The 23,158-nt window shown below is 39.6% G+C and overlaps 1 protein-coding gene across 7 annotated transcripts in view; it reads left to right on the forward strand.

Annotated features, from left to right (window-relative positions):
- Window positions 1-23,158, forward strand: part of NIPBL (NIPBL cohesin loading factor) — a 281,327-nt gene that overhangs the window by 108,093 nt on the left and 150,076 nt on the right. For all 7 annotated transcript variants that reach the window (XM_067545538.1, XM_067545537.1, XM_067545539.1 and 4 more), the window contains 3 exons: window positions 16,473-16,572; window positions 19,917-20,068; window positions 22,141-22,301. In XM_067545538.1, coding sequence (XP_067401639.1) covers window positions 16,473-16,572; window positions 19,917-20,068; window positions 22,141-22,301 — 413 coding nt within the window. The remainder of the gene's footprint in view (window positions 1-16,472; window positions 16,573-19,916; window positions 20,069-22,140; window positions 22,302-23,158) is intronic.

Below are 23,158 nucleotides of genomic sequence, written 5' to 3' on the forward strand. Positions count from 1 at the left end.
GTAGGACAAACCTAAATCTTCAGAGAACTGAGTAATTAGGAAATGACAGAAGCACGCAGAAGGAGGGTGAGAAAAGTTGCTTTGAGTTACTGACCTGATTATTCTATTGCAGTTTTGTGTTTGAAGTTAAACTGAAAGGAGTTAGAGAAATAGTGAATAGTATTTACTAGACAATTGTAGTAAGTATTCCCTAGCCTTAAGTAAATGATTGATAAAACACAAGAAAGATATTTAATAATGTTATTCTTGCAGAAGTATCCATACTAATAATTATTTAGTTGGAATAAAGTAAGTTTTGCATGCACATGGTCCCTAAGGTTATATCTAGTAAATGAATACAGTGTACATGGTTAAAGGTTATGTTAATTGAACTAGACAAAAAGATGTTTGTTGGCATAATTGCAGCACTTGCTTATAATTTATTAGAAGTCTTTTGCAAAGTAAAGTATGACAACCCAGGACTGAAGGAGTGTTCTTGAAGAGGCCTTAATGTGAATTGTTAATATTCTTCTTTGTGTGATTGTATATGTCCACTCTAATGTAGGTGTGTGCGTGCCCCAAGCAGTCACTGGAAATTTTTCCATGGTACCCGTTGGGTGGCTCTGGCACCCATAGTGCTGGTATAAAGGGCCTAGTTGACCCCATATCCCTCAGTTCTTTCTGACAGCCTGTGTTGTAAATAGTTTATTTAAGTGTTAGTTAGTATAGTTTGTTTCAGTTACTTAGAGGAGTTCACTCTGTTTTGGGTGCCAAGGCATGCTTCTGTCACTGGGCTTCAAGCCCTGTTCCTTCTGCAATAAGGCTAGGCCCCCGAGTGACCTAGTTGCATGATGTGCTTGAGTGAGGCTCACATCAGGGTCTGTTGTTAAATTTGCAGGGACTTTAAGCCCTGTATCAACAAAGACTGGGAGCCAGTTTAAAGTTTCTCCTCATGGAGATGGCAGAAACCTTCCTCTGAGCTAGCTGGTCAGACTCGGTGCCGTGCATCTTGGCATTGGTGAGGTGTGCTTCTCTTACAGCGTGGGAGTCCCAGTGTCAAAGAAGAGGCATAAGAGGACATTCCCCGACTCCCAAGAAAAGCATGGGGAGCAGAGTGCTGTGAGACCTAAGTCAGGCCACTCCTCTGCCTCTGCATCTCAGTCGGTACTGTTGACTCCAGGCCTTACATGGGTACCGTTGACTCCAGTACCAGATGAACCATCAGCACTGGAAGGGCAATGCAGGCAGTGCGATTGCGGTGCTGTCTATGCTGAAGGTGTTTGCTGCTGCTAGAGACTTGCTGGCATTCTTGGTACTGCCATTGCCAGCGGTACAGGAATTGGTGCTGGTGGAGAGGAGGGAGCACATAGCCCTCAGTTCTTGTTCAGTTCCGGACCCCGCGATAGCTTCTAGAGGGAAATTGTTGATGTTGACTCCGACGCAGACTTCCTCGCTTTGGCACTGGTCTCCAATATTGGTGGGAACCGTAACTCCATGGTCACCAGAGGGAGGCTCATCGTCTGAGTTGGAGGTTGGTCATAATCTTCTCAGCCAAGGAATCACCTCATTCCCCTCCAGTTATCCCTTCCTGGCCATGGATCACTGGCTAAGGCCAATATAGTGGCCCTTTTAAAACCCATGGAGGTTTCCCCTGCTCTTGGACCCCATTTAAGTTACTTATACTTAGTGGCCTCCATGAGGAGGGCTCATTCATCCATTCGGGCAGTATTTGATCTGGACTCTATCACTGCGCCCAGTGCCGAGCTTCAGTAGCCGGCTCTGCGGGATCCTGTCTGTGCCGAGGGAGAGGAGGAGTGCCCTCTGCTGGTACAAGCCTCATGGCTGGCTGAGGCTGTGTCAAGGGCGGGCTTGTCACCTCCCAAAAATGATCATAAGGCCCAGGAGGAGCTCCTGAAGAGGCTGGCCTTGAACTTGGGCTTGCAAGCAGAGGTAGTCAAACAATCCTCAAATAGCCTGGTTGACTTTTTTGGCTGCGGCGAGACTGACAAAAGTAATCCTGCCCTGCAATAAGGCTGTTATGGACCTAATCAAAGCCCTGTGGCAAGCCCATCCCCTTTCCCCCCTACACACACAAAGGGCTGAGAGAAAGTATTTTGTGCCCTCCCAGGACTATGAGTTCCTTTATACTCATCCCCCCATCCTCCCCAGGATCCCTGGTGGTTTCTGCAGCCAACAAAAGGGAGAGGTGAGATTTTCAGGGGTTGACTCCTAAGGCCAAGCTGGACCTTTTTGATAGAAAAGGTGGAGGGGGGAGAGAGGCTACAGCTTAGCATTGCGAACCAGCAAGTGCTTATTGGAAGATACTACTTCAATATGTCTGACTCCATGTTGAAGTTCAAGGATTGCTTCCCCAAGAGTCTGCATGGGAGTTCTCCTTGCTGGTGGAGGAGGGGAAGTTGATAGCCAGTGCTTCTTTGCAAGCCGCCCTAGATGAGGCGGATTCAGCGGCCAGGTCCATGGCCTCTGCGGTAGCTGTGGCTTCAGTCATCTGGTCTCCACATGAGGTCCAGCAGACCCTTCAGGTCCTCCCCTTTGAAGGAGCTTTGCTCTTTTTGGAGCAGACAGACGCAAAGCTCCATTGGCTGAAGCACCCCAGAGTGACCTTCAAGTCCTCTAGCTTTGTATCCCCTCATGTCTTTGAGGAAGCACTTTATGCCTCAGCAGACCTCTCAATACTTCTCCCTGGTGTCCCATCAAACTCCGCAGAGAAGACAGACTAGGGGTTTAAAGCGCAGACCATCACCCACTCCTCGCTCGGTGTCGATGCCTGTCCTGCCCAAACACTCAGGGGGCTCTACGCAGGACTTTTGATGGGGCACACAAGGGCATTGTACCAGTTCACACGTTTCCGGATCCAGTTTCCCCTTTATTTTTGAAACCGCCTGTCCCACTTCATCATGGCATGGTCCCGCATTGCCATGGACCATTGGGTGCTGAGCACAATGGAAGTGGGATATATCCCCCAATTTATTTACATTCTGCCTTCCCACCCTCCCTCCTGTCTCTCTTCAGAGACCCCTCTCATGAGCAACTTCTAGTCCAGGAGAAGCGAACTGTCTTCTAGTTGGGAGCTGTGGAAGAGGTTTCACAGGTTTCTAAGAGGGAAGGGGTTTTACTTCCACTCTTTTCTAATTCCAAAGGCCAACAGGGGTCTCAGATCTATTCTAGACTTGTACTACTCAACGGCTACCTCCAGAAGCTAAAGTTTCTCCTGGTCTCCATGACTTCCATTATCCCCTTGCTGGATCCTGGGGACTGGTACGCTGCCCTTGATTTAAAGGATGCTTATTTACACATCTCCATCTTCCCAGGCCACAGAAGGTTCCTCAGTTTTGTGGTGAATCAAACACATTACCAATTCACAGTACTTCTGTTCAGCCTATGGCAGCCCCCCCAGGTGTTTTACAAAATTCATGGCAGTAGTGGTGGTCTTCCTGAGGAGATGGGGGTACAAGTCTACCTGTATCTGGGTGACTGATTAGTCAGAGACCAGTTTAGAGCTCAGGTAGAGTCAAGCCTCCACCTCATTCAGTCATCTTTCCAGGTCTTAGGCCTGCTAATCAATGTACAGAAGACTATCCTCACTCTGGTACAGAGGATAGATTTTAGTGGAGTGGTGCTCATCTCCACTCAGGCCAGAGCCTTCCCCCCAGAAGGTTGGTTTCAAACAATCATGTCCCTAATAGTACACCTCAGAGACCATCCCATTACAACAGCCCATTCTTGTCTGAAGGTGTTGGGTCTCATGGCCTCATGTACATAAGTGGTGCAGCATGCAAGACTACACATCGGGCCCCTTCATACGTGGCTGGTCTCAGTGTCTGAAATAAACTGCTGTCCTCTGGATTAGTTCTCTCAATACTTTCCCTGGTCGTTGGCTACTTCAGTTGGTGGCTGGACCCGTGGGCAGTTTGCATGTGTGTTCCCTTCTCATGATCTCATCTATTGATATCCCTGCAAGGGATCTCATCTAGGGCCCCTCAGGACTCAAGGCCCATGGTCTCTGGAAGAACTCTAGCTACACACCAATGTCAGAAAGCGCAGGGCAGTCTACATGACCTGTCAGAAGTTCCTGCCTCACATTTCGGACAAGAGCATGCTCATGCTTACGACAACAACGCAGCCATGTTCTACCCAAAAGGCAGGGAGGGGCTCGCTTTTCCTTTCCTGTGTGTCAGGAATCAATCCTCATATGGGAATTCTGCAAAACCCACTCAATTCACCCCAAGGCTTCTCATGTTCCAGGAGCACAGAATGCACTGGCAGATCGCCTCAGCAGGTCTTTCACTAATCATCATGGGTGGTCCCTTTGCCTGGACATCATAAAGGTCGTTGTCCAGATATGGCAGACTCCCCAGATAGATCTGTTTGTGACCAGGTGCAATGGGAAGTGTCACCAGTTTTTCTTTCTGCGAGGCCACAGCCAGGGTTTGCTGACGGATGCCTTCTTGCTCCTATGGACAAGTCATCTGTTCTATGCCTGTCCTTCCCCCCACTCCCTCAAATCCTGATCGTGCACAAGGTTCTGCTAAAAATCAAGGAGGACCAGGTGCAAGTCATCCTTATAGTCCTGGCCTGGCCCCGTCAGAACTGGTTCGCCATGCTGCTAGGCCTTTTGGTAGTGGCTCCGATTCCGCTCCTTTTACATCCAGCCCTGATCTCCTAGGACCACGGTTATCTGCTCCACCCAAAGGCCTGGAAGCTTCATGGCTAAATCCCAGAGAGCTGACTTGCCTAGAGCAGGTTCACCTAATAGGAGTTAGGGAGCAGGAAGCCCTCTACTAGGGCTATGTAACTCTCAAAATGGAGGCGGTTCTCCCTATGGGCTTCCCAGTGCGGAGTCTCACCCACACAGTTGTCTCTGCAGGACATTTTCAACTATTTGCTACTCATGAAAGAGCAAGGTTTTGCGATTTCCTCAGTTAAGGTGCACCTTGCGGCAATTTCGGTGTCCCCCAGTGGAAAGCCAGTCCATTTTTTCACACGCAATGTCCATCCATTTACTCAAGGAACTTGAAAGACTAAGACGGGAATCCGTCCCTCCATGGGACTTAAACCTGATCTTATCAAAGCTTTTGTGTCCCCCATGTGAGCTGTTGGCAACTTGCCCCTTGTTGCACCTTTCATGGAAGGTGGCTTTCTTAGTGGCCATTACTTTGACCAGAAGGGTCCCTGAGATCCATGCCCTCTCATTAGAACCTCCTTACACAGTTTTCTTTAAGGATAAGGTGCAGTTGCGTCCTATCCTAGCTTCCTCCTGAAGATGGTTTCCCAGTTTCATAGTAATCAAGCAGTCGGCCTACCTCCTTTCTACCCAAAGCCACATACGGGTAGTGAGGAGCAACGTCTGCACACTCTGGGAATTTGACATGCCCTAGCATTTCACATAGAGGGGACCAAACTGTTTTGTAGATCTATCCAACTCTTTGTAGCAATTGCTGAAAGGGTGAAAGGTCTCCCTATCTATGCTCAGAGACTTTCATCGTAAATCACGTTGTGCATTTGCACATATTATGAGCAGGTGAGTGTTCTGCTACCAGCTATTCTGACTGCTCACTCCATGAGAGTGCAAGCTTCATCATCAGCATTCCTGGCTCAGGTCTCTATTCAGGACATTTGCAGAGTGGTGACTTGGTCATTAGTGCATATGTTGTCTGCTTATTATGCCATTACTCAATAGGCTAGAGATGACAGTTTCAGTCAAGCTGTTTTACACTCAGCATGTCCATGAACTCCGGTCCCACCTCCTGTGCAATTGCTTGGAAGTCACCTACATTGGAATGGACACGTGCAAGCATTAGAAGAACTAAAATACGGTTACTAACCTTTCCGTAACTGTTGTTCTTCGAGATGTGTTGTACTTGTCCATTCCATAACTTGCCCTCCTACCCCTCTTTAATGGAATTGGCTGGAAAGAAGGAACTGTGAGAGGATGCAGGGTTGGTTGGTCCCTTTATACCAGCACTATGAAAGCACAGCACCAGAGGGCGCCAGAGCTATCTGGATGGGTATCACTGAGGGAAAAATTTCTGGCTACTGTGCATCAGGGCATGCACATTCCTACATTGGAAAGGATATGTGCAACACATCTCAAAGACCAACAGTTACAGAAGTGTTAGTAACCATATTTTTTCCAATTCTGGTTAACATTTAAATAATCTTCTAAGGAGAGACATTTAAATACTTTACCAATGTTGTATTGCAAAATTATTAGTTATTAGGGATATAATATATGAAGATTGCTGCATATAAATCTTACCTGTGAAGGATATAAAGGATTGTAGAATTACTGAAAATAATTGGTTTGTATTACTTGTATTATAGAATAATTTTTGTGGACTCCTGAAAAGGGATGAAAGAAAGTCAAAGCTAATGTGCATCATTGCCTGTTTGTTAGAAAGTGGAATCTTATTTTTCATTGACCAAACCTTTCTTTCAGGTTTTCATCCACATGTGATTACATAAGCGTATAAGGGTAAAAGCTTTGTAAAATCTTATTAGATAAAAGAAGAATTTAGGAAGTTATCTGACATTGGGAAAATGTTCTTGTATTTTCTTTTATATAAAAATTTGAGTCTGAAATATTCTGTTTAATCCATGAAATTATCCATCTGATAACCCACATCTTGGTTAAATTTGTTGCCTGTATAATGAAACACATTTTAAAGATAAAGGCAGCTTTCAGATCTGGAAACAGTTGGGTTGCTATTGTAACCTTAAACTACCTGATGCTGGATTAAAAAAATTGAGTTTGTGGAAGTGTACTATTAATTAAAACAGTTCCCTCCTCTCCTCCCCCCCAAATCTCCAAGAATTAGGGCACATGGACTTTAGAAAGTCTCATCTAACTCTCACAGGGAGTTACTAGTGAGAGTTGGGACAGGATCAGCTAAGACTTTTTCTTTATACTGCAGAAGGGTTTGCATTCTACAATATTGTACTCTATTGCCCAGACAATTCAGTAGAGAAATTGACAAGGCACAAAGAGGAGTTAGACACCACAATTGGGATGTCTATCCCTAACTCCCATTGGGTGTCTATCTCCTCTTTGTACCTTTTAAAATCTTCTCTAGAGGTGGTAGAAATTTGAATTATTAATAAAAGATTGATGAGACCAGCCAGTGGAAGAATGCCAGTTAGACAGTTTAAACAGTTATATTGAAACTGGGAAAAAAACCAGTATTTTAGTACAATATGTCAGAACAGCAGTGCCCCCAGAAAACTGGATCTTTACTGATAAACTGTATGTCAAGCTATCTGGAATGGCTCATGCCTTGAATGTCAACTGCAGGGAAAAGTGTCAAAAAGCAGGGCAGAAATCCCAAACTTGCTGTATTTTCTGTAAATAAATTTCACCAACCTAATAACAAATGTGAACTCCTAAAGCATTATAACAGTCTTACCATGGAGTCACAGACAATCCCGTGGGGCATTTCAGTCTATCTTGTTACCCAGACAAGCTGGACTATATAGTAGATGGTCACTTTACACCAATAATGATGACAGTATTCAGATAACTCTCAGTCCCAAAACACCAGTCACTTATCCCAGGTCTGTTGTACTCAGATCTCAAACCAAAGACAATGCCTGTAGTCAATACTGCAATATACTATATAAAAATGTATTAACTAAAAAAATAAATGAGTTATTCACAAGGTTAAAACAGGAAACATACACACACACAAGTGAGTTACAGTCTTAGATTTTAAAAGGTAATAAAATATTTTAAAATAAGCAGCTCTATGTGTCCTATAGGGCTGACCCATGCCAAGCAGTATGCTTGCTTATGTTTATGAATCTTTTCCCTCAGAATCCAGATAATATAAAGATTCCAGTTTCTACTTGTCAGGGATTTTTATCCCCTTCACCCCAGAATCCAAGTTGATGGGTTGAGTTCCTGTGTAGATCTTCGCTTCCTGCAGGGAGAGAGGAATGCAATCAACAAGGTCTCTATCCTTTTGATACTACACAATTCCTCATTTGCCTGCAGTGGGCTATCTTATGTGCAGGATGAGCAACTTCATCTTAATTAATGCTTCCTTTCCTGTTTGGTGAGTTACGCAATTACAGAGGTGTACAATGCAAACACTTAACATTATACCACACACTATAGAGGCTGTAAGTGAGAGCTGTACAAGCAGCATTCTACGCTACTCATAATGTCTAGACATGAAACACACTTTTACAACTCTTATATTTATTTTAACAATACTAATCCATGGGTAAGCCAGACTGGTTTCCAGCTATGTATTTGTCTGTCCAGTGAGGCCTGGGGCCTTGGCATGAATTGGCACCTGGTCTGCCAGTGTCACACTGTGCATCTTGCATGTTGGATTTTAATGGAAATAGTAAAGAGCACAAGCCGAATTTCATAGACTTTGAAATCTGCAAACAATATTGGCTGTAAGAATGAGAGTCATTAGAAATTAGAACTGGAGGATTTCTTTTTACTTATTTTAATAATTCAAAAAAGGAAATGTAATAGATAGGCAGGTTTAGTCTTTTATCACAAAGGAGTTGGCATTTCCTGATACTAAGTGACAGTTAGTAGGTGGATACATAGATTTTTAGGAATTGCCAGAGTTTGTATGGCATCCAGCTAGTATTTAGGCTTTTGTCTGAAGTTTTCTGTGCACTACACTGTGCTCAAATGTGGTTTATTTGTTTATCCCTTCATTGAAGCTCTTCAGTCATTTTGCAAACAAATTTTGATGATATACTCCATTATTTCTGTTTTATGTTGTGGGTTTTAACACGGTATATGAACAAACTGGAGTATATCACCACACAGTCTATTTGTAGTCTAACTGCTGTAAAAAGGACAATATGTGAAAAATTCTACTGTAGAGTGTTTCAACTGATCAGGATAAAAATTCTGGATAGTTTCATGTGGTCACTCCTTCCTTGAGCCTAACTCTAGAGTGTGGACTACCTAGGTTCCTCAGGATTGAGTTCTTCTCATTTTAAATAGCCAATTTCATATTCATAATGAACAATGATTCTCCTTTCCATTACTACATTCTGACTGTTCAGTTAATTTTATATGTTCAGAAAAGGTTTGCAAGGTGAATTTAAAAACAAAAAATTCTCCACAAATCAAGCATAGCAAACTCAGAAATCTCAAAGTTAAGGTTAAACTTAAAAGAAATTCAAATATTTTTAGGCATGGAAATGTACACTTAAGATTTAACTCCATCTTGTAATAATGCAGTGCAATAATAATGAAGCTATTATTAACATTTCAGTGACTATGGCCTCAGACCAAATTACACTGATTTTTAAAGATAGGATTTTTTTGGAATATTTTTCTCTGTGGTGTCAGTACAGGACAGCATTGTGACTGTTCTGGATTCCTTAACTGTGCATTTCTATACATTAAGATATTTCGATTTCTTTTAAGTTTCACCTTAACTCAAACCTGGGTTTGGGGATAATTACAGTACTCCGTCATGTTTTTATCATTAAGTTACTGATACATACTCTCAATAGCATCTCCATTTTAACATCGTTTTTTTTTTCTTTGAATGTCCTTGGTTTTTAAAAAAAATTCATACATGAACACTAAACAAGAAACCGAAAGAGAATGTTACCATGTGATAGTTGTAATATTTTAAAGATCTATTGTATCAACCTTAAACCTTTTTTATTTAAGGAGAGACTTATTTGCATACCAGTTCAGTGTGAAGTAGCCAGAGCATGTCGGTCAGTTAAAGTTGGGTTTATAGATGCTTTGGAGCTGTGCAAACTAACTGAAACTGGCTTTTAATTTGTAATTGACTTATTACTTTAGAAGGTTGTGTTAGTGCAACCGGCAAAATGTAGAGAGATGAGGGGAAGCCAATCCCCAAGTTATAGTGTCGCTGTGCTTTAAGTGTTTCCCAGGCATTCATCCCTCTGTTTCCTAGCAGTGCTGCCACATGCATATTGGAGCAAAGACTTCAATGCCAAAGCCTTTCAAGCACTCATGCCCAAGCTAGCATGTATGGTCAGAGAACCGTTAAATAGTAATGACAGATGGGCCACGTAATCTACCAGTGATACATACCTCTGATACATGTTCAGACTTCTTCAGACTCATTACACCCAATACAATTGTTGCATTCATAATTGCTATAGAGGAAGGATAGCAATTGAATTATCTCTGTCAAAATGGCAATAATTAGGAGTTATCTGAGCTGTTGACTTGACCACGGTAGCCTTTATAATCAAAACTGTTGGATGAAAAAGTCATTAATTTAGCTTAAATGCAACCTAATTTCAAAATTAATTTATATGCAAAGATTGAAAAGTCTGTGTGTTCTGTAATTAAAGTCATTCAGGACAAAGAAATGACAAACATTCTAAATTTCTTAAGTTTTTAATTAACTCATAAGCTAATGGATTTACTTGTAAATTCTAAAATAATCATTCTTTACTAAAAAAGTATGTACATTTTGTCAGTTTTCCGTATGCTTAGTATAGGTTTAAAATTTGACTTGCCAACTGTTTTGTCTATAGATACAGTGAAAACTGTATAAATAGTGAGTTTCACCAATTGATGGAGGCCTGCAAAAGGTCCTTCATGCTAAAGTTGTCTTCCTGATATGAACGGGGTCAAAATGATCACTTTTGAGGGTTCCTATCACTGACACCCATCTTCCCCCCCCATCCCAGAATGAAGCGGGGGCAATGAACTATAATCCTGTGACATGTATCCCTGAGCTGGAGAATGGAGTTTGTCCCCTCCACCAGCACTTTTACTAGACAACCACGTTGGGAAAGTGAATAGGTATTCTGGTCCTTCTGCCCCCCTGCAGTATTTGTAACTCTTACAGGAAGTGCATCTACTGAAATTCATAAATATGGTTCTTGGAGTTACACAGCTCTCACATCTTGCCCTCTGCTGTGTCCTCGTCACTTCTTTTGCAGGGAGCAACTTCACAGGGCTGCCCATTTGCTCCCTACATTAGTTGAAAGTAGACAGTCTAGTAGTGGTTGAAAGGATCTGAGTTGCAAAGAGATCACCAGTGGAGTGTCTTTCATGTGTCTTTTCTACACTGGATAAACTTACCAAAAAATACAACCCTGTTTAAACGTTAGTTAAGTTTGCACCAGTGTCAAAACTGGTAGGAACCTCAGCATAGCCATAGCGGTGTCGAACCTGTGCTGAGTAGTAGCAGATTTCTGGGCCTTGCAGGTTCATGTCCTATCGCAGGAGAAATCTGTGACTCAGACTGGTTATCTCGCCAGACCTCGAGGCCCTGTTTTATGTCCTTCCTCAGTTCTTGGTATAATTGTTGGACAGAAGAATTTATTGTATGCAGTATTTTGTAGCCATGCTGGTTCCAGGACATTAGAGACACAAGGTGAGTGAGGTAATATCTTTTATTGGACCAATTTCTGTTGATGAGAGAGAATCTTTTGAGCTTAAACAGAGCTCAGGTCATGACTTGACCTCTGTGGAAGCTCGAAAACTGTTCTCTGTCACCAAGAGAAGTTGGTCCAATAGAGAAATGTATTGACTCTTAGGCAGCTCTGATTTCTCTGTGCTCCTCCGTTATATGTTAACAGCTTATATTATAACAGCTTATAGTAGTTTCTCCTTAGAAACTCTATCTGGCTTCAGACACCAATACCCTGCACTGCTGAACAGTAGCAGATTTAATGGCCTTGCCAGGTCAGTTTCCCATTGGAGGAGAAATTAGTGATGCAGAGTCCAGAAATTTTCTTAGTATAACTGGTTTCATTTATACCACATACACCAGTCCATAAACAGAGCTGGTCAGGCAACAAGCAGGGAATCCACTCTTTCAGGAATCTTAGCTGAAACACCAATGTCCTGTATCCAGGAAGCAACTCTACTCCAAGTATTGACTCTAGAGAGATTAAAGCAGAGGGCAAACTCTCCTGCTGCCTGCAACAGCTCCCCTAAAAGGACATGCATCACAAAAGGTAACAAGAATACAGTATTTCTTCAAAAAATAGTGGTTATGCGCAAAGAAAACTAACTTATAAAAACTAGATATAACAGTGCCATCTGAAATTGCCCCTCCCTTCCTGCACCATAATACGAACACTGGATGAGAGAACTTTGACTGTCTCTTGCAAATGGCATCACCTAATCAGAACCCCTCTCAAGGGCATACAAGTCACAGAATCAATTGTAATCTTCCTAGAGGAGCATGAGTTTGTGGTGACCATAGAGAAGTATGATTTGATTGCAACACCTGTGAGTAATTCTGGACATAATACAAATAGTGACCAAAGACAAGGTTCTCATTTCCAGTGAGAAAAAAGAATATATCCTGGACCTAATTTAACAGCAGTCAATTGCATCTGTATCATCAGTAAGAGCCCGAATGCAACTCAGTGACATACTGATACTGTGTGTGGAAACTCTTCAATGGTAATGTTTCCATGTGAATCAGTACAAAGAATCCTACTTCCTGAGCCTTCAGTTTTATCCAACTTCAGCTACAAGGAAGAGGTTCCATTCTCTTTGCTCCAGTTGTTGAACTGATGGACTCATTCCCTAAGTTCATTTCAGGCCACCTAATGTGGTAATTGGATAGAATGGGCAGTAACTGCCAATTGCAAGCTTGCTCAGTTTTGGGACTAATTTTTAAAAGGAAACATGGACCAACGGATAGCAAAAACACAGAGTGGTGGAACTTGAGGCAATTAGGCTCGTGCTACTTCACTTCTAGACAGGCCTGTAACATGTCTGTCCTAGTCATGACGGGCAAGGCTACAACAATGGGATATGTGAACAGACAAGGAGGAATGAAGTTTTGAACTCTTCACAAAGAAGCCAGCTCACTACTGAAATGGAAGAAAACCAACATATAACCACTTTGGATCCTACAAATCAGATGATGCATATTATAATGGACTGGCTTAGCAGGACAGAGAGAGATCCAGGGTGAATGATTCCTGAGTGTGAGAGAATCATTAAGTGTCAACCAATTCTTCAGATTGCTGATTTTAGACCTTCTTCGCCTCTAGGTCAAAGACTCATATGTTCTTAACTAAACAGGGATCTAGAAGCAGTGGTGGAAAGATGCTGCTTTTCATGAACCTTGAAGACGCTCACCATGTGTTCCTTCCTAATCCACTCCTGGTGACTAAGAAGATCACAGCAGAGCCAAATCTCAGTAATAATTGCCCCTCACTGCCCTTGGTGACATGATTCTTAGACTTAACACAGATGCAGTTTCAAATCAGACCACCTGGAACCAGTGCCAAAAATCCACCAAAGCCCTAATTTGCTCTATCAGCCTAGAATTTGAAAAGTAGAAAATGAGTTTCCTAAGAAACTCCCCAAAACTCTCATATGCTCATCTTTTCTTGAAAGAAATCAATACACACAAGCAAAATTCAGATACTCATGCATATATGTAATTTATAACAGAATTTGCAAATATTAAGCATAACCTGGAGTACTTGCAGTGTGGCTTATTTATAGGTCTAAAACCATGCACCCTCAAGAAACATGCTTCAGCCATTTTGAGCTGATGAACATGATGAGCTGGGAAAGAACTCAGCTGATGGCTAGACGCCAGTACTTGGATGGCATCATTAATAAATCCTTCTGTCACTCAGCTTCTTCACTTAGATCCAGGTTAACAGGCACCATGCAAGCCTTGCTTTTTTCTCAGAATCAGGATCTCGTCCTTAACTGTTATCTCCTCTTCAAGGAGAGAGAGAGGAAATGTGTTTATTCATGGAGCCTCAGTACTGCAGTATGAGATTCTTATCAGAACTGACCCTGCATTCATACTGAAAGTTAACTTTCTCTTCCTCAGGACAAAAGGGTGGAGGTATTTCTGTCCTCCTGAGTCCCTAGAACACCTTAGGTACTAGAAGGGTGACCAAAATATATCTGTCCAAGGTGGAGGTCTCCAGAAATTAAAGGTACTTCATGTTCTGTACCATCTGGTAAAAACAGTATAATAGCAAAATGGATTAAATCCAGTATCTTGGAAACTTGTAAAGGTAGGGAGGCAACTCCATATGTGGGTATTGATGCACAGTCATTTGAGAAATGGCAGAGATTTGATGATCAGAAAGATTGAATGCTTCATTTAAGGAAATCTGCAAAGCAACAACTTTGTTTTCAAGACACTACAACGTGTCCATCTTGTCTGTTGCTGTTACCTTTTGGTAGGAGAATTTTATAAAAAATTATATTTCAATAACTGGTCATGTTTCTGAGACTTGCAATATGCATTTAATTAATCCTTCTCCATTGCAGGAATTGCTGTTACTGTGAACAACCCATTTTGAAGACATAATGGACATTTTTCCCCCTCACCTATGAACTTCTTTCTCAAACCCAATATGTCTGGCAGGCTGATCTTCCTATTAATTTGGCTAATTTTCCAAAGTTCTTAGTATGAAATACTTTTGCTAACTTAAAGTTTAGTTAGTGTGTATTGCAGCTTTGGAAGCTACCTACTCAGGATATGATTTCTAAGTGAACATCTAAAGCCACATACAAAGTATAAGGTGTGATCTGTCTCCTTACTTCATCATAGCAGGTAGTTAATGAAAGGTCTAGGAGAGGACATTTCCAGGTAAAAATAACTTTTTCCATTCATACTTCTACTTCTGTTATGCACCATTATTGAGTTTCTGTTGAAATGATAGAGGCTGCAACAGTTACAAAACACAGCTACTTGTTTGCTTCTTAGGATAGGCATGGTAGTGTCCATGGCATACACACTGATAAGTTAGATAAAAACCCAGATACACTGCAACCTTCCAGCAAAAGTAACACTTCTTTATTTCATAGAATTCAGAACAATAATACATGAAGAACCCTAAAGCAGAGCCAAAGTAGACTGCTCCCTAAAACAGAGGCACAACTCATCCCTCTGTATTCTAGGCTGTCTGTCTGCAGACTGAATGCTGCTGGGTCCAGATCACAGGCTTCACTAGAGAGTCACCCTGCCTGCAAGCAGGATTATGAATACCTTTGAGACTCTGAAGTGATAGATGACAATTTTAACAGTTTTCAATATATCACAGTTACATTCATCGTTCATGATCAATGCTAGCTCTTTGTATACTAGAGTGACCAGAACACCGAATTTTATAGGGGACAGTCCCAATATTTGGGGCTTTGTCTTACATAGGCACCTACTGCTCCCCACCCCCTGTCTTGATTTTTTACACTTGCTGTCTGGTCACCTATTGTATCCCTGGGTATACAATTCAAGGTCTTGATATATAAAGCTCTTCATACTCTAGGCCCAAACAGTTTAACATATTGCCTTTGTGCTCTGTGTTCCTTCCTGACAGATATAGGTTTTTGCAACTAGTATGTTCTTGGTGTTGAAGTTGAATCAGGACTGGCTTGAGAAATGTATCTCCTCTTTTGGGGGCACTCAGCTGAAGGAGGCAAGAGGTCTTCTCGAGTCCCTCACACGATAACTTTTAAACCATTCTACGAGTTTACCTTATTTAATTTGGCCTGTTTTTGACAATTATTTCCCTTCTTCCCTTGCTTTCATTTCAGTTTAGCTTTGTCCCTCCCTTACTATTTGGGAATTGATTCCTTTGTGCATAGAGAGGTTTGCCCTGGGGGCTGTTGCAATTTATTCTTGTACAAGGTTTCTTTTTTTTTTTTTTAATTACTGCATGGCTATAAACAGTATTTGATTGGTTCTTTTACAAATATTTCATGTTTGATTGTATGATGCTTACTGCAAAGCAGAAAAATCCTTATAAGTGCATTGAATAAATAAACAATATTGTGTCTGGATGCGTGCTACAGGCCACTGTTTTATTAGTAGTTCATTTCAATTCTTGCATCTGAGGAAGTGGGTTGCAGCCCATGAAAGCTTATGCCTGCAGAAATTAAATTTGTTAGTCTTTAAAGTGCTACAGGTCTCTCGTTGTTTTTATGGGTATTACTGTGATATCATTGGGAAATACTTTTGGAGAACAATAATTTCTTTTTAATTTGATGTTAGAGTGTCATATCAACCCAAGGCTCCCACCTGATTTAATAGCTGAGAAGTGTTTCTCTTGCTACTGTAAGAAGTATTGTTTAATTGCAAATTAGTTATTTTATTGTTTGACTCAACTGTGGTGTGTAATCTAGGTTCCCTGTTATAAAATACAAAGAGTTATCATTATCTGTATTTGCCAACAGGAATCGGAGAAATAGGAAAAAAAATTAACAAGTATAAGAAACTACCTCTGAAATGCATTCTTGATATAGATTTGCTTCTTAAAAGAATTTTGTATATAATCTAATACATACATTTATCAGCATATATAATAACTATGAAATATACATGTTAAATGGAGCTGTCTGTGTCAGTTTTTTTCTAATTTAATTGAGTACAGGATAATAATGTGGGTGTACACTTTATATTTCTGTTAAAAGTAGTTCCTCAAATAAGAAAAACCTAGAAGTTGAAAAGGTACTTCATATACATATGGTAACATTGATTTATTTTATTTTATTTTATTTTTTTAAACAGGAATGATGATGCCACAGTACAAACTTCCTCAGAATTCCATGCATGGTAGTCCTGCATCTTCCAATTATCAGCAAACCACTATCTCACATAGCCCTTCCAGGTAATACAGTGTCTACAACAGAGGAGGGTGAAACTCATTCTGTAGTGGTGATCAAATTTGTTCTGAGTCTGTGGGCCAGACATAAAAATTTCACTGTCAGAAAGCAAACTTTGTATTTTTGTCCAACCACAGAGTGAGCCTCTTTAGCTAGCACAATCAAATATGGCATTTAAATGCACACTTTTAAGAGGGTAAATGGATTTGAAACCTCCTCTTCTTTGTTCATTAATTCATTCCTCCTGGCATTTACGTATGACCAATCACTCCCTCCCTAATTTTTGGTGAATTTTTCATATCTTTTGCCTCAATTTGGGAATCCTCCTTGGATGATTCTCTCCCACACCACTATGCTGGGAGATTGGCGGTGGTGGCAGAAGGGAGTGGGGCAGAAGGTGGGGAGAGATAAGGGAAGGGACCCATTCCTGCAGATTTGGCAGCAGTAACAGAGTTGGGGTAAAAGGGACTGGAAGGGAGACTTACAAAAGCCTGTTCTGTGGGGCATTGTGAGAGGCGCTGTACAAAGGACTGCTGAGAAGAGGATGGGCTCAGATACCTGTGCCTAGTCAGACACAGGCTTCTTTCTCAGCTCTGCCTACACCAGCTTCTCTTAGCTGCATCAAGAAAGGCAGCTGCAGCCTTTGTTAATGACTTTGTTAATTTTGGATGGGGCTGGACAGCAAAGGGTTCTGCACACCGTTCGAGCATATGGGCTGTATGTTTAACACCCTTGGTTTATAACTAACAAGCATAATTAGCTTTTTAAGCTTTTAGAACCCTTTATTTGCCACATTATATCATGCATTTATATAACTTAATACAACTTGGCAAATAAAATTGTTCAGCCATTCAAGATATACCTTTGTTTTTTGGAGTGGTGTTGAGGAAAGTTTTCTAGAATTTATATATTTCCAAAACAATCCCCCCCTCTATTTTTCCGAAAATATTTTGGTTTTGCAAAATGCTTGTTTTTCGTTACTGGTCTTATTCCTTAAGAAAGCTATGTTTTAATAAATCTTCTTTTAAGATTTTTTTAAAATTATCTAAAATTCTGAGTCAGTAATGGTATGTTTAATATTTTTAAAACAAAACTTCTTATAAAGTTTTCTACAAGTTAACAAACAAAACACCTTTTAACAACATTATGAAGTCCTTTTCTGTGTGTGTGCTACTGTGGGCTGTGTACCTAAATAAGGCTAAATCTCAAAAATAAAAGTAAAACACCCTCCTCACAAAGATGGAGAGAGAACAGTAGTACATTTAAGAAGTGGAAGTACTGGAAGGAAAAAAAGCTCTTGTGAAGTGTGCTTTCTGTTTCATTGTTCACATCATTTCGATCTTTGTTTTTAACTTTAGTTTTATTTCAAGCAGTTGCTATGTAATTGTTCCATTCAGAAATCTCTGTTATACATTCCATCTCCCAAGATCTCATTAAGTTGATACCAATCTATTGATAATTGGAAAACCAGAGATCAGCAATATTTTGGAGAGGGGAAAAAAGGGTCATGACTGCACTATGCAAAGTCAGGGGATTAGGTTTGTCCACCCATTAAAAAAACACAAAGTTTCAAAGAAAATATAATCTTAAATGTACCATAATGTATAACCACAATATCAAAAATGATTTACAAAAAAATTTCCCTCTTCCATAGTTACTCCTTTCTTGGCATTACCCTAAAGCCATTTATAGGCCTGAATGTTGAGTTTTTTTGGTTATGGTGAGACTGTTGCAGACTTGCTGCTAAAATAGAGAAGAGTATTACCCGAACGAAGACCTGATCCAAAACCCATTGAATTCAGTTAATCTTGAACTTTCCCTATGAAGAGAATGTATACTGCCTGACTCATTTTTCTCTGTTGTTTTATATATGTTCTCTTTATAGGACTGATCCAAGATTTATTGAATTCTGTGGGCTTTGGATCAGTCCTCTTTGATTGGGTAATATTCTCCTTTATATTAGCAGTATAGTCTTGACAGGTAAACAGTTCTATGAAATCTTATTGGAATGTCTGGTTATTAAATTACAGTATTGTATATGTTTATTGGAGAGCTGCTAAATTAAACAATTACAAATCAAAATGCCCTCTCAAGGATTTTTGTACCTATCAGTGCCTAAACTGAACTCCTGTTAATTTTAATGGAAGTTGCACGTACTCACTAATGAGAATAGCTCCCCCACCGTTCACTTGGCTGTTATTTTGGTTTTCTTTGAATGTACGGAAGATAGTGATTTCTGCCCTGCCTCCAGTAGTTTTCAGTCATATAAAACACTTCTATCATGTGATAAAGTCCCCTATAGACACATGGAACAAGATTGTGATATTTTAGAATAAAGCAAAGTCTTTGGTTTCTAGAGGCTCTAGTATCTTAAAGCTCTTTAGATTTAATGAACAACACGCACTATTCAACTAGTGTTACTATTTGTAGTCTGCTTGTAGATAGGAAGGGGGGGAAGGAGAACATGTATCTTAACTCATTTTCATTAATACTGCTGTTTGATATTCCATCAGAAGGCATGCTGTACTGTCACTTCTTTAAAATTGCATCCAGAAGAATTCCTGTTTATTTTCTCAAGTAGATAAAGCCCTTAGTTTGTCTACTTTTGTCTTTCATTTGAGGCTAAAATGTTAAGTCAGGCAATGTTCAAAGAATAATTTCAGGTGCATTGTATGACATTGCATAAGCACTGTCATGTTACTTTTAATTTAAAAAAAAATGAATGTTCAGTTTAGTTTGCTGAACTTGATGACAAATTTGTTCAAAGTGCTGGAATTTGCTCCTCAGACTCTATAAAGCATTTTGTAACAGAACTATGGAAATCAACAAGTCTTCACAAACTATATAACGGACTCTAATACATTTTAGAAAACTAAACTGTTTGGAAATGAATTGCCAAAGCTATGCTGCAGATACTATGACACCTAGGAGTATATGGATTCATTTGTAATGCTAACCAAGCTAGTCATCACTTGAAAAATTAAACTTTGGCTTTGATTTTCATTCAGCTTTTTAGTAAGCTGTGAGTAAACTTGGAAACTATAAATCTAATTTTTCTGTAACATCTGTCTTGGACATAAAACAGCTATTTACTTTTTCTAGTTATAGTTCTTATGAATGGATTTTTTTACTCCCATTAATTTTGATTAGTGCAGTATAGTAGACTGTAGCTCTTAAGAAATAATTGACTCAGAGAATGTGCAAACAATTTTGTGAGAAATGTTACTGTAAAGGTGTTTCTTGATTTCACTGGATTACATGTCTGAGCTAGTAAAATTTTGTAAAATAAGTGTAAGAAATACATTGCCTACACTGGATTTTATAACATGTACTTGGATTTTGTTTTTAGCCGGTTTGTGCCACCACAGACAAGCTCTGGTAACAGATTTATGGCACAACAGAACAGTCCAGTGCCTAGTCCATATGCTCCTCAAAGCCCTGCAGGATACATGCCATATTCACATCCTCCAAGTTATACACCGCACCCTCAGATGCAACAAGGTAATTAGATCATCCTTCTATTCTCAGAACTCAAGTTAACTTTAACTCTGTGTGGATATTTCCCAGTTCTGGAATTCCTTTCAAAGGGCCATACCCTGCTCACTGTTCACGTGCAAAATTGCATTAAGTTAGCAGTATCTTTGTGAGAATTAATTAGGTAGAAATTCATCTAAAGTGTGCAATAGACTGCAAAACTAGCTAAATGTCCTTTAAAAAAATCAGCTGGAATTTTATCCCAGTTTGATTGAAAAATAAAACACAGCAATACCAAAAAACCTTGCAGAGCTGAATTTATTGTTGTTAAAAGGCTTTCAAATATTTTAAGCCCTTTTTATCAGCTTAACTTACATTTTCTCTAAACAAGCTGTTCTTAAGGCTTAGCTACTTGGTGAAAATGTAGAGTACTTCTGTATTTCATGTTACACATCTATAGCTATTTCATGCACTAAGGGTAGTGATGAAAACTTAACCTGAAGATTTCCCCCCGCCCACCCTATAACTTCAGGGAACAAACAGTTGTTAGGTTATAACAGTAACATAGAAGATCTATAAATAGAGTTTGGTCCAGTGCAAGCCAGAACATTTGGATATAGATTTTGAGGCCTCTTAAAATTCAACGATGTCTGTCTTTTTTTAGGGTGTTGGTAGCAATAGGGGCCAGTAACAAAATTTGTATCTTGATCTGGATTCCAAACTCCTTCCTTGCCTCTGACCATCAAAGTTTGGGGTGGGTTTGATTCAAGCCTCTCTCTAATTATAATTACTGTGACAAAAGTGGCTTCTGAATCCATAGTGAATAGAAATGCTCGTCCAACTCTGAACAAAAAATATTTAACTGTGTGTTCCAAAACCGTACATCTGGATAACAAATTTTCAGAGGAGAGGCTTTTTAGCCATCCTCTCAATCGCAGCAAGCAATAAAGGTAGCCTGCTGGTATTTTCAGTTTCTACACTCTGGAGATTCACTTTTAGTAAGATTCTAGAGTGAATAGTGTCTGAAGAGATATACTGTGTACCCTGCGGTATCATGAAAGGGGAAATCTTAAGGCATATACATTTTAAACCGAGCATTAGCTGCTGTCCCATCCTTGGTATGGAGGACATAATATTATTCTGCCACCCACAAAGAGAAAAATGAAGGCTTTGTTACCACCATGTAGCATTACAAGGAGTTTGTGGGGAAAACAGAAATGATCCTTTCCCTACACATACCCATCTCATTGGGAAGTAATTGGAGAAGGAACTTTGAAAGTGTGTTCAATATTTCTAATCTTTGTGGTTAATGTATTATTTTCATAATTGTGATAACTAACAAAGATAGAAGTTTGTAAACAAACATGACCAAGGACAAATTCTATGGTGAAACGCCCAGAAAAATGGTAAAAAAAAAATAAAACTATCCCTAGAATAATTTAGAATTTGTAATCTAAATTTTGAATTTTAATTCTACATTTTAATTTTTATTACTGTTTTTCCATGAATTTGATGCTATGGTCAAAATTTGCCACAAGTTACAATGACTTGCTGCAGAACTATGCATTATGTACATATCTATTGATATTGGCCTACATGTTGTTGTGCTGCTTCACGTTTTCTTTTGAGAAGTATCTTGAGCTTTTTAATATGATTTTTGTGATGATACAATCTTTGACCTTTAGAAAAATTCCTTGACTGAACTTTTCTTTTTCCTTTCCAGTGGAACATTGTCATTAACAAATGTGTCTACAGCTATTTGCAGTGTTTCCTGCTTTGATCCACAAGTGTTCATCCTTATTATTCATACATCTCAATTATAATTAAAAGCAAGTTTAACTTATAAAAGAATCTTGTATATTATACAAATATCTTTCATTAAGTAAACAGAATTGGTCAGACTGGTACAATTTCATAAATTCCTGGTAAATGTTAGTTCAGAATTCTTGTAACTACTTGTTGCTGAAACAGTGCTGGTGAGTTTAATTGATTGCCAAACCTGTCTTTAATATCTCTCAAACATTTATTATGAATAACTAGACATAATATTTAATACTAAAATGTTTTCTTTTTATAGTTATTTTTTTTTCTTATTTCAGCTTCAGTATCCAGTCCCATTGTCTCAGGTGGGATGAGGAACATACATGAAAGTAAAGTTTCAAGTCAGTTGTCTGGCAATTCAGCTAATCACCATGCTGATAATTCTAGACATGGCTCAAATGAAGACTACCTACAGATGGTGCACAGACTAAGTAGTGATGTATGTTACACACCCCAACCAATTTTTTGTATGAAAGGAAATGTTTGACAAATATTTGAGTTGTGTGACTGGTCTAAAAACCAAATATTTTGCTGGGTTGCTGTTGACATTTGAAAAGGGTAATCAATTTAATTAAATCATTTTTCAATTTCTGCTTGTATAGGTCTTAGTTTTCAAATTTATTTTAAATGACCACTCTTTTTCTTGAAACCACTTTTGCAACATTTATTTTGCATTTAAGAAAAGTGAAAATTGTCTCTATATCTTAGCTTATTTTAATAGGCAATTTTGCCTTGTTTCAGTTTCTCAGATACTGTGGTGATGTGGACAGTATAAGAGCCTATGTAGATACATAGCTTTCCAGCCCTTTGTTTGTTTCATGACACATTTGAAACACCCTATTAAAAAGCCTCCTTTTGTTAGATAGTGATATGATCCTTTCAAACCTGATGAAAGTTTCTTTTGACTTTTTATTTTTACTCAATACCTGTGAGTTCAGATGTCTTGCATGGAAATTTATTTTCCTGGCATCTGTGATTCAGTTCACAAAGGGAGGTGAACTTCATACTCTAGTGACTAATACACAGTTAAATAGATTTTAAAGAAGAGAATGATGCTGTTTTGTTTTGACATCAGTTCTTTGAGCAATACTGTTGTAATAATGCCCACTAAAGGTTATGAGAGGGGCTTGAACTTGGGATATTCAGCATCAAAGCAAGCCTCTACCAGAGAAGGAACTACATTAGTTTGCAGCAGTAGTAGGTGGTTATCTATATGAATTTGCTAGTAGGGAGGGAGGGAGACATGACACATGCTATACAAGTGTGTTACATTGTCTCACAGAAGACCATAGCGAG

This window comes from Emydura macquarii, unplaced genomic scaffold (genome assembly GCF_026122565.2).
Source record: "Emydura macquarii macquarii isolate MOO-44397 ecotype Brisbane River unplaced genomic scaffold, CSIRO-AGI_Emac_v2 contig_1045, whole genome shotgun sequence".
NCBI lineage: Eukaryota > Metazoa > Chordata > Testudines > Chelidae > Emydura > Emydura macquarii.